This window comes from Euwallacea similis, chromosome 9 (genome assembly GCF_039881205.1).
Source record: "Euwallacea similis isolate ESF13 chromosome 9, ESF131.1, whole genome shotgun sequence".
In the NCBI taxonomy this organism is placed as follows: domain Eukaryota; kingdom Metazoa; phylum Arthropoda; class Insecta; order Coleoptera; family Curculionidae; genus Euwallacea; species Euwallacea similis.
Window position 1 is genome coordinate 1,689,804 of NC_089617.1, and position 12,957 is coordinate 1,702,760.

Genomic DNA, 12,957 nt, shown 5'->3' on the forward strand with positions numbered 1-12,957 from the left:
GGGGTTCGGACACGCACGCCGAAAGCGTAATAAGGCCCGGGGTGAATCTTGTGTGCGGCTTTTGGGTCGTTAGTACTAATAATAGAGTTTAAATGAAAATACTTTATTATTTCCGAAGTGTGTTTCGTATTTGAAGAAGATGGAAATCTCGATGACGCAATAACGAATTTCAGCACTTCGGGAAAGTTATATTAGTTGGGAAGTTTTTGGGACGAAATATTGAGATGAACCGATACGAAATATTGCTTGCCGGAAAACTACGTCCATTATGGACATATTTGCCTCGTAAATTCTCGATAGATTGCAAATAGGGTGAAATTTTGTTATTGTCGTCCACTTCGGAGTGTTACTGCTTCAAACATTAATTTAAAAATTTTCGTTGTAAATTTAGGGAATACTTATGGTAAAATGCATAGAGTATTCGTAAGAGAATGTGTTACGGTCGCCTGCGTTCTTAGCGTTACGCTCACGTTTAACCCCTTACGACTTTAATGTAGAGATTTGTTCTGGTAAATTTTAGAGCATATTTGCTGTGGAATCGTCGCTTTCGAGTCTCATATCTGCCATGTGCCGAATGTTCATAACGGCAGATTCTTGGTTTCTATGGAAATTAGCTTGATGTTTGAGGTAACAACACATTAATAATTTCACCTTAAGTGAAGAGGCTGTAGGTTGTTTATGGATATATTATAAACTGTATTTTATCTATTCCTAAGCGTTTCTGAACGTTACTCAGCTCAGTGTATGAAGATGTTCAGTTCTAATTCTGCTGACGTGCAAGGAAGTTTCCATCATCGTAAGACATGATATCGGCTTTAGTTGCCTGCTGTAGTGTATGGTTGAATTTTTCTAGTGCTATTATAGATAATGATCTTGAATTTAAAATTTCTACTTCTAAACAGTTTCGGTTCTTTTGAACTTGGCTGTTCGCTACATAGTTTATCGTACCTGTCTCCCTCGCATGCATCAAGGCTTCCACTAACTGTTTTAAATATTGAACCTAAGCCATTCCCTAGCCCTCGTTTTATCCTTTGGGAAGGTGGTATTATTTGATTTAATTTTACTTCAACTCTCTCCTGGACTAAATGAAACTCTGCAAGTTTGTTAAATTACGCGGAAAAAAATGGATTCGTCATTTCACCACAGCTTATTAGGTAATTTTTGTTCACTGGCACGTTCGCCATTTTGTCGCAGTTTAAATTGTAGTTGTTTAAACATGATTTTGTGTACTAATGCCTTCGCCAGTCCGCCACTATAATCTTCGTTGAATTTTTATCGCGCGTTCACCCTTTCATTTTATTTTCAGCAATTTTATGGCCGATTGACGTGGTTCGTAATAATTAATTTCGCATTTTCGTCATTTCGTTACACTTTGCAACACAATTCTCAATTACAGGTATAGTCTTCCTTCACTCGCACATTCACCATTTCGTCAGAGGTTTTACGTGATGTTTTCACGCAATTCGATAACCTCCGCTGGCCTTGATTCGATAACGAGAACGAACCCAAGGAAACGTCTTGCCGACTACGCCAATTCGGACCGTGGATTGATTTTTAAAAACAATTCTTAGCGCAATTACAGCAACGTGACGATTGGGGCAATTTGTGTGTTGTTTTAAAACGTGGGACTATTATTATTATATTATTTAAGGCTTCCATTGATTTACGTTTGCTTATTTTATTTTCCTTAGAGTGTGTACGTATTTGCCTTCTCATGGAGATTGATATTTGCATTTGAGATTAAGCAAGTGAAGTGGAATTAAGCCTAAATACCTTCCGATAGGCGAAAGTTGGAATTGGGTATCATTGATTGAATATCAGATACATACAAATAAGCCCCGTAAGCGATACGAATTATACGGTGGAGGCTTAATTTCGAACTTAGCGGCGGATGTAATTCCCACTGGAATAGGCCGCACTCGAAGTTTATCGAAGACGCTAGTTAGAGCAAAACAAATACAATTTATACCAGGATAACGAACTTAATTATAGAATGATTGTTACAGAAAGGAAATCGAATTAAAATCCAATTCTACCAAATTTTTAATAAACTCTCGCGCAAAATACGAACCACCCCGGAGGGGGATTTGGAAATTTATATCGCCCTACACATTCATAATTAAATTTCCGTTTGATTTCGAACCGAACTCGACTATCCCAGGGATAGAATGTTTAATTGGTTCCACTTTATTCGGCTGGATGGATGCTTTAAGCTCGAAATCATCGAGGTTTAATAAAATCTCGTGGCAGCTAAAAAATCTTGATATAGGAATTTAATTTCTCTCTTTTCTTGCTGCACTGGGTAATTTGCATTCAAATGCTAAAAATAAAAGGTGTTTTATGCCACCAAAAGGGGGATTTGAGACGCAATCTTTATAGCTTCGCAAGGATTTGTTTATCTCCCTTTCACAGCGGACACATTGTTGCAGCTTGCAATAGCAGAGATTCTTATCGGAAATCGTTTTGGTTTGTCGAGGAAAAATTTAACTTAATCACCGTCATCAGACAGCAGCTATTTTCGGTGATTTATCGATTACAAGGGCTGGAACTATGTTGTTATTGACCTGTCTTTGTGGTCCGATTTGATACCGTAAATATCTAGAACTGACTCATAATTTTCCTGTCGAGGTGATGTGTTTGTGCTGGAGTCTGGTCTTTTCCATAATTCATCAGAAACAATTTTATTTTTCATTTTAGGTGTGTAGTAAAAACCTCAATCTTTCAGTTAAATTGATGCATTTGTTCCGCTCGCTATTAGCCGTAAAAGCAGCGGCAAGAGGCAACAACTGCACCCATATAGCACTTTCTTGGTTCATGAAAGTCACAACGATATTTCCTCATACATCGACCAGAATAGAGACGTTAAAAAACACTATTTAGCAACCCGGATCCAGAAGATTTTATACAAATTCTCACATTTGCGGCGAATAACACGAGCATTCTCTAAATTTGACCGCAAGCAATTCTTAATTTTAACGATAAAAATTCCTTAAATAGGTCTGGCCCTTTGTTCAAATTTACAGCAAATGTCGTGCGAATTATACCGTCAACTATGTTCACCAAAATTATCTACGCTTTCTCGATCCAGATCAAAAACGAGAAATGCACACAGATGTTTTATTAAATTTTTCGCATACTTTAAATTCTACCTCACTAGATATTGAAAGAAGGCCACAATTACGGTTCAAAAATAAAGAATCAACGATAATTTTTCTCAAAAAAAACCACAAACACTCTCTAATTTGTACGACACAAAATGTCGTGCCTAAAACCTCGCTTGGGAGCAATTTCGAATAGTTAAATTAAAAACCGTGAGATTTATTTCCAATATAAAAACATGTACGATTATTAACCTGAAAATACACAATAGCAACACTCTAGAAGGCTCTAAAGCATTCTGGGCCGGTTTTTGGGTTCATATTGTGGCGTATAAATCTCACGTAGTGATTTTTTAAATTCGATAATATTGATAAAAATTCCTCCCAATCAATCCCCATTACTGATAAATGACGCTCTACACACACGATACCACACCGAGTAACTTAAAACCAAAGGTGTATAATTAATAGTGTACGCCTTAATGCGAAATCCCGCGAAGTGTTAATCGATGTTGACAATAGATCGCACTTGATTGAACCACGTTCATTGTTCTCCTTCATCGTACGTAATTCGGCATCATTGTTCAAAGCTTTCGAGCCGAGCCGTGTCGATATGTGAATCAAAACCGCTCTCGGGGCTCTAAACACACTTCAATTAGAACAGAGCAAAAAGCTCTTCTTTCGCCGCATATTAATTACAAACGCTAAAAAGCGGCAAATTATATGTATAATATTACGTGCGTATTTCGGATTCGGTTGCGACCGAATTAATTAGCGACCAGCCAGTGCTTCTTTGTTGCATTAATCACTTTGAAGTGCTGAATATAAAAGGGGGGGGGTTTAATTAAATTTAAATCGCTATATTCGGCCCATCATTGCATTGCTGATGAAGCGACTTAAAATGCAAAATTTTGAAAATTTGAGTGAGTCATGTTTTAAAATTCAATGTAAGAATAGAAGCGCGAACTAGAAAAGCGGCAACTTGGACTGCACGGAAGTAGCAAAAAGAGTCCTCACAAGAGAGTGAAGTTCGAAAAACATGAGAAGTGTCTGTAAATGGGCCGGTGAGTGAGTAGCTTAGTCAGCGCCCGCAATAGATTATCCATTGTGTCCAAGATAAGGAGACTTTTAACCTGGATACGTTGGACATGTGTATTGAGTAAGTCGATAAACGAGTAGACCAATCGACACCAGTAAGAGTTGGAAAAATCGGAATGAGTAATTATCTCGATCGATCCTGTCAAATCGAACCGGCGCACAAAATATGGATAATTAAAAAATAGATGCAAATTGTAATAAATTTTATAAATGGTCCACTGTATGAGCCACTTGGCGCCAATAAGTTCAAGTCCAAAAAACACGGGAAATAGTAACGCTTGCAAAAAGAGGGAATAAACATAGTATTCGCTTCATGGAAATTTGCCAATATTGTGTTTCCTGAAACGTTTTATGAGGTGGGGATAGGCCTCTGTCCAGGACGTAGACAAAGCAAAGAAACGAATAAAAGACCGTATTTTCCCTCGTCCCTTTAAAGCTTGGGAAAAGAGGGATTACACTTGTCAACCTTTATCGACTGGCGCCCGAGTATTTTCGTTTGCGGCCGGTTTGCAATAACTTTATTTAATTATTTACATGCCAGAGCCAGGCGAACGATTAGCTCGGACGCCTCTCCGAACTGATAAAAATGCCCCTCCAAATTGAAACGTATTTATCATGCGAGACTAGTAATGAATGCGCCCCATTTACCGAACATGCTGTTTTCACATGGGCTATTTCGGTGTCGTTACTTTTACGCACAAGCTCACCTACAAAAAAGCGAATATTTTCTTGTCACACTCTTTGTTTTCCTGGGCGGAAAAAATGGCCCACGATTTATCAGTGTCTCGTAAAGCGCTTTCTATAACGTGAAATATTGCCCCACTCGCTCGCGCTCTCTCCCACACAATGATTTCCATATAATTTGTCTGCACGAGGGAGAAATCTGTGTGTGTGAGTGTTGGTGCGAGTGCAATAATTGCGGAATCCGCTCCGTCTTGAAATGGAAATTATTCCTGGTCGCACAAAGCCATATTTATGCGCGGATTTATTCGCGCAAGGCATGAATAAATTTTATCCAAAGGATAAAAGAAAGTCGCGATTTCTTCAGATTTCTCCTCACTTATATAATCCATAATAACACCATAACAAGCAGCTCTATATACGCTTGATTGAACTTAATTTAAATCCACCTCCAGTATTCACCTCACGCCTCTCTAAATTCAAATACCATCTTCCGAACTATCGACACTAATATTTACATTTAAGATGCAGCAAGCTCAAAGACACCTTAAATAGCTCCAAAATTACTATTCGACTATTCGGTATTTATTGATGCCGCACCAGATACATACAAACAAGCCTTGGAGCACTACAAATTATCTGCCGTTGACAGCAAAGGTTAATTTCTTCTTCTGTTTGTATATGAAATATTTTAGAGAATATCAGGTTTAGATATCAATTTAATTAACATTAAAAGCTGTTTTTACTATGTTTTTTCGTCGAGAGGGAAGAGTCGAGAGAAGGTTAGACCATAGGTAATGAAACAGATAACGGATTTTTAGCGGGAATATACCCAATCTTGGGTAGTGAAGACATTGGGGGACAATAGGTATTGATTGAGAACAAGTTCGACAATCTCGGGTAACGAAGAGAACAATGGGTTTTCAGCGGAAACAAACTCGACTATGGATACTAAAGACATTGAGGGGATAATGGGTACTCATTAAAAACTAAGTTCAACTTTGGGCAATAGAAAGAACATAGAGTCTCAGCCGGTGGTTTGTCCTAGGATGATGGAGGGGACAATGTCTTCACAACCCGAGTAGACTCGATCTTTTTTTAATTCTTCCTCCTGGTCATCATCCTTCTATATTTGAAATCTGGCTCAACGGCAGTTTCGAGATTATTGTCTTTATGACAAGGGATCGAATCCTATTCTGACAAGCCACTTCACCCCAAGCACATTCTATATTCTTTCAAAACTCTTGATTAATTTTACGACTGCGGCTCCTATCAGTCATCTCCCCTTTTACACTTAGCAATTTACACTCCACAATGGCCGGAAAATAAATACCAACACCTCCCCGAAACCGCCATTAAATCGATATTGGAAATTCCTTGTGGGAACCATCATCATCCCGCTTTAAAAATTCGCCTCTATATAACCTAAACAAACGTGAACGCCCTTTAACGTACAAAAAAAAAAAATGTTTCGTCACCCTTTTTCCGGCCCTTTCGGGGACTCAGTTTGTTCCTGATGATCCATAAAGATAATGACTTTAAGCTTCTCTTTTACAACAGGTCTGGATAAAGTGAAGAAGCTTTCGCTTTAATTTTTAAACTAAAGCTGTTTACACGAGACACACACACAGGAACATTCTCCTCCTTATTGTATCGCCTAGATCCGCCTTTATAAGCTCAAATATTCATGGAAAATCCCTTTTACGTTCGTTCGATATCGACTAAACGCCGCGCTTAGGATTATAGACGTTGTCGCAAATCGAATGGGATATTGTAATTTTATTTTCCCAAAAGGGTCTTCTCCCATTGGAGGAGAAGGAGAGTTACTTTTATTTCGCTCTTTCCAGGGAAATGGATATTGAAGTTAGTTTTCTTTTCAGCTATTATTTCATCGGTGGACGCAGTTTTGACGAGGAGTGCCACCTTGCCCTGCAACATTGAGCCACACATTAGAGATGATAAAGCTAACATGGTGCTGTGGTTTAAGGACGGACACAGTAAACCTATTTACAGGTAAGATTTTTCTCTTATTCTATTGTTAACACACGTAATAATACTACACTTTTAAATATTTTATACACCACATGCAAGCGGTCTTAGCTTTACGAGCATAATAATAATTCCCATTTCAACCATTGAAGACTGTATTATTGGTGCAAATAGTTTTCGCAACAGACCTTTGACGATTGTTTTTCTACAGGAGCTGGCCAATTTACACAATGTAGTTACGCCAATTCTGCGAACTCCAAACATCATATTTCTCTAAGAATCACTGCCTGCTGGAGCACGAGATTGAGCAATGAGTTCTCAGCAGTAGCAAATTTGATCTTGCTGTGGGGTCCGTATTTTATGGCCACCTCGCCTGGTTTTCCTTTATATATTTAATTTCTGAATCGAATAGAGCTATCACTGGCTAACTTATGAGTGAACAAGGAACTTTTCCAGAGCCCATGTCACGTTGAATGATGGAGTGGATAATAGGCTATCAGTGGGAACAGGTTCGGTTCGAAATTTTAAAAAGTGTAAAAAACACTTTTAAAAATTACATGAGGGGGAATAATGGATTCTCAAAGGGAACAAATTCGACTTAAATTTTTCTAAAATTTGAGTTCAAAAGAGAAAATATGAGAATCAGGGTTCATATCACTTTAGCCCAACAAAAATGAATCATTTCTTTTTTGAAAAAATTACTTCTTTGATATTATAACGCGTGATTCTTTGCGAAAAATTGCGGATTTTTTTTTCTTCTTTTCTCATTATTTTTCATATAAGTATCTGCAGTATCAGCAAGCTTCTTTCGGAACCATGAAGTAAATTGGAGTGCTAGGTGGAGTCAAATAAATCAAAAACATAGTTGAATAGTCAATAAATCCTATAATGAAACTAACCAAACCTACCAAACCCTAAACTAACCCAACCAAGCTAATCTAACCCAAATGCAAATAAACTATCATAATTGAAAAAAGGGTTAAAATACATATTGAATAATGATTAAAAATTATTTTTTAATTTTTTATTGTTTTCATTTGTGCAAGAATGGTTTGGTTGGGTTTGGTTACGGTTAGGTTAGTTTCATTACATGACTTATTCATTATCCAACTATGTTTGTTTTTATTTTACCCCATCCAGCACCCCAATTCACTCCACGGTCCGGAAAACTTGCCGATATTGCATATACTTATATAAAAAAATAATGAAAAAAAAATCCGTAATTTTTCGCACACAATCACGTATTACGATATCAAAGAAGCATTTTTTTCAAAAAAGAAATGATTAATTTTTGTTGGGCTAAAGTGATATGGACTCAAGAATCGAACACGGATGTTGTCTGGGAACAGATTCGGTCTAATTTTTCTAAAAATTATTGTTTTTTTCAGGAGTAAGTTCGGCCTGAATTTTTCAAAAACAAAGGCGAATAAGAAATTTTTCAAAAATGGTTTCTCGAGTGAAGGAGGAACAACAGGTTCTCATAAAAAGCCAGTCGAGGTTAATTACCGAAATCATTTTTTTGTGTTTACTCTACCAGTGGTGTAATCGATATCCTCGGTTGTAGAGTTCTTCACATTATTTACACTATAACCGTTTGAAAGTGGGAATTATTGTTTGGGCTTTCTCAAAATTTACATTGCTTCATCATTATAAAACTTTGACAAATCGCGAAACTCTACTTTAACATTACCCTGATAAAACGCCTAAATCCTATATCCAAGGATACCGAACACGCCCATCATCTTCTTTTATATAATGAATTTCTAAATCGAAGGGAGTTATCATCGTCTGCCTTAAGACAGTGTAAGATTATTTTTATCAGTCGGGCAGTGAAAAAGAAAATTTTTCAGAAACTGAGGGTTATCGAGTGATAAAGTGAATAATGGATTATCAATAGAAGGAGGTTCGACAAAGATTTTTAACAAACTATGGTTTTTTGGGCGAGGGAGGCACATTGAGAGAGAGAGAGAGAGAATTGTCACTGACTAACCTAAGACTGCGTAAAATTATTTCGTTAGTTGAGAAATGGAGTTGGGAATGTTTGTTGAACGATAGAGTAATTAATAAAAACAGATTCAAACTGAGCATTTTCAAAAATGTAGGTGATGGAATGGACTTCAATGGCAGCAGATTCGGCCTCGATTTGAAAACTAATTTTTCGAGTGAGGAAGACAATGGGTTTCTAACGAAAACAGGTTCGAGCTTAACTACGGAATCCATAGTTTGCGGTGCCTCGCGCTGGTCATCATTTGAACGTTTAATTTCTAGATGGAAGAGAGTTCCCACCGGATGACTTACGGGCGTGTAAATTGTTAGTTTCATGGTCGCAATATATCCACGCCTTACTTGAAACTCATCGGGTAAGGCACAATATTAATTCACTGCCTCATATATTTTGTGGACCAGGAAGTCCTCTCCCCCATAACTTCGAAAGCCATTCATAAACAGCAAAAACTCCAATTTTAAACGGCAGTCAAGATAACTCTCCCCTCACATTAAAACTCTCGGAATAATTTGTTTCGTTCCAACTTTGCTCCGCCGCAAATAAATCGTTACCGCATTTTTCTAGAACGAAATTTACCGGTGCGACTGGAATTAAATACCTTACGGTAAAATAACATTATTTGCGCCTTAATGGACAATTGATGGCAGGGTCATATCATGTCGTACGTATGTAGGTGTGCGGGTCTTCAATTAAGAGAAACACGCCTATTGGCACCGGTCTAATTGAATATAACCGGGTTAATTTATATACACGGCCAGATCGACGTACAGATAATGAATCTCTTGTATGTGGACATAAATTTGCTTCGAGATAATTGGACGTATTGTGTCTAAGACAGTCGTAATTGATTAGTCCTGGACAGCAGGCGTGATTAATTTTCACCTCAAAAAGGCGACTCTCTCACGAATTTTTAAGTGTCCCATTAATATCCAGGCCGCCATTCTTACTCCGAGCAGGTAAATTACCTTGACATTTATTAAAAATTACAATATTTACGCAAGAGCTTATTAAATCGAAAAGTTTATTGCGGGCGGCTCGCTGAAAGTTTAAATTGATATCTCGGATTTAATTAAAGACGATAAGGTTTGGGTTTTTATGGGGCAGCGGTCCTGCGCTAGCGTAATATAGACACTAGCGTGAAGGTTGATTAATACATTCGTTACGACCCATCGGGGATTAAATGTGTCACGGCTCATCATTCCTTGTCACTGAAGCGTAATTATATGTATCTTTATCGTGTGAGGCTTAAAAGGTTTCCATTTTGTTTGGTAATGGTGCGATATGTGCGACGCTAATGGGTGTGGCGCAGTTGCCTAAAAAACGGGGTTTTATGTATGCAAATTAGTGTGGGCATAATGTGTATGTCGGAACGAATTTTTGATGTTTTATTAGCTTTTCGAGGTTTCCTATATTATTTTAATATTATGTGTCCATATTGTCAAAAAAAAGGAGTTAACAACGACAACAGCAGTGACAGCGTCAAAAGTAGCAGGGCTAACCACAAGAGGCGAAGAAAAAATCCGGCAGCCGCGATGGATCATTCTCTCGCGAAGCACCCATTGTCTTTTCCATTATTCAAGATCAACCTTGCTCCTGCTAAGAGCCTATGTATCTTAGAAACCATACTTTCTACAAATTGAGGTGGAACCTGCCCTCGCTGCGAATATGGTACAATGCGTTCTCAGTGAGTCTTGATCATTCAAAGTTGATCCTGCTCCCACTGGGAATCCATTGTCCATTCCACCCCTGAAGAAACCATGAATTCTGACAAAATCAGTTTGAAGCGTTCGAATATAATTTCCCTCATATGATGGATTCATTCTTTAACTCACGCTATGAGCTTTACACTCTTCCATCCCCCTCTTGATTAACACACAAATGGAATACAAAATCAACACAAGGCGAGCAATCCCGACGCATTCCAAGCCTAACGGAGTTTGTAAACAAGGGGCACGGTTACCCTCTATCAACCAGTACAAGCAAATTGCATTAATTACGGATCGGTTTCGGTTAATTTACTCGTAATTGGGAGCGCCCAGATCCCCCCCCTGGCCCATTCAAACGAAGCGCATTCTTCCCGAGAGTGCCTATCCGACAAAGAAAGAACACATAACATATTTTGCACATTGTCCGGCGGCCACAATGGCTGCCCGCAATATATCAAACAAGGTCGCGAAACATGTGTCGGAGGAGAAGCTAAAATCAGATAACTCATTGAATTTCTAAACGTGTTCGCTATTGTGTCGCTTGCATCGCTCTCTCTGAGAGCTCAAAATGTTGATTTTTGTTTGGGTCGTGTTGTGTTGTATCGAATGGCGATATTCTTTAATTGAGTCCTGTGATGAATTAAAGATGACTGGAGATTTCTTTTCATTCACGAGCTATTATACGTTGTGCAATGAAATTATTATCAACTAAACTCTCACCACATTAGTACCTACATATGTATATAGTCGAATCGTTTTGCTAATAATGTTCCCTAAATAATTCCTGAAATGATTGGGATTAATAATAAATTTCTGCCCATGAGAGTTCAACGAGTTTAGTAGTCGAGGGACGTCGAGTATAAAATTGGAGACTAATATTCCGAGAGCACCAGCCCCGAAAAGAGCTTTTTCAGTCACTTGAAGATTCTTATTTACCTCAGGAGGTTTGTTTGTGGTCGAGGGATGTTAGGATCAAAATTGAAGGTTGATATCCGGACAGAGTTTTTACCCCTCTTCAGATACCTGAACGTACTTAGAAATTTTGACTCAAGGGATATTGGGTTCAAAACTGGAGACTGTTGTTGGATTCCGTTGTCGTATTTATATAGACCTAAACTGAATTACTGCGTGCGCAGGTTACCGATACTCCCTCTGTGGGCAATGTTGTGCACAACGTGTAGGGAGCGATTGGCGCGACATCTATTCCGCATTAACGGTATTGCGCGCTTCGGCAGCGCGCCACAAACAGGTAACTGTCTACAGCCGGTTCCTTAGTACGAGCCCTGATGTAGAATTATCTTGCTCTGGATGGTATTAGCTCAGACGCATTTCTGATGGAAATTTCACTAACTTAATTACTATAAGAAACTCACCCCTTGTCAAATTACCCTCTTCGTGACTCACTGATAACCTGATTTAAAATTGGAGTTTAAAATTTCACGCCTGTAAAAATATTTGAACTACCTACGGGATGTTTTTGAGGCTTTTGTGATCCCAATGAGTCTCAAGAATGAGGTAAGTTCACATATAATGTGTTAATTTAGTTGTTCATGAATGAAAGTACTTCTTAATGAAAGCTAATGATACGTTACCGTCACCTACTTAACCTGGAAAACTCCCCTAAGGGAGGAATAATGAATCGGGTGAATTTATAATTTTCAATTGTCGTATGTTAAGCGGTGGCGGAGACACAAGGAAGGTAATTAATGTACCACTCTGGGGGGCCGTATAACTTGTTGCACTTGATGAATTCCCTACACTGTTTTGTTGCCGCTAACATAACCCTCGGCGCTCTCGTCTCCTAATGTGTTTGTTGTCACTTTGTTTCGTTTTTATGATGCAGCAAATCGAGCAGGTGATTACATTCAATTCGCAATTGGAATGACAACAAACGTTTGCCTGAAAATAAAATTTCGGTAATTGGAATAGCGCACCGCCATAGGCGGCGCTCGACGGTTTTTTCTACGCAAAGCATCAATAATCAAGGCCGCTCCTGCTTCCAAAGCGATTAATTCATTGTAATCCCTGTCACATGCTGGCAAGCTTTATACACAGTAATATAATTTGAATAATTTAAAATCATTAATTCGGATAATTGCCACGTTCCGCGCACTTCCCAGCATCTGCTTACAATAAAATATATTCGCAGCCGGGACAATTTATATTTGAAAATCACGTCCTGGTGACTATTATTAACATTTTAAATGTCGTCCCCGGATATACGTCCGCTCGACGTCTGATTTATTGTTCCGGAACTCAGATGAAAGTGGATTCATTTGCCAATTGGTCATTAGAAGACCGATTCTGCCAAAAAATAGACCAAATATAAGTCTTTTCTTATTTTAATTGCATCAAACGAATGTGCAATACACACATAAAT

At 38.3% G+C, this 12,957-nt stretch overlaps 2 protein-coding genes across 2 annotated transcripts in view; one reads left to right on the forward strand and one right to left on the reverse strand.

Moving 5' to 3' along the window:
• Nucleotides 1-12,957, forward strand: part of LOC136411191 (protein turtle homolog A-like) — an 87,795-nt gene that overhangs the window by 40,404 nt on the left and 34,434 nt on the right. Inside the window, exon 2 of the mRNA XM_066393682.1 lies at nt 6,758-6,890. Coding sequence (XP_066249779.1) covers nt 6,758-6,890 — 133 coding nt within the window. The remainder of the gene's footprint in view (nt 1-6,757; nt 6,891-12,957) is intronic.
• The window catches only part of Sdhaf3 (Succinate dehydrogenase assembly factor 3), an 87,209-nt gene that overhangs the window by 34,233 nt on the left and 40,019 nt on the right, over nt 1-12,957 (reverse strand). The window lies entirely within an intron of this gene.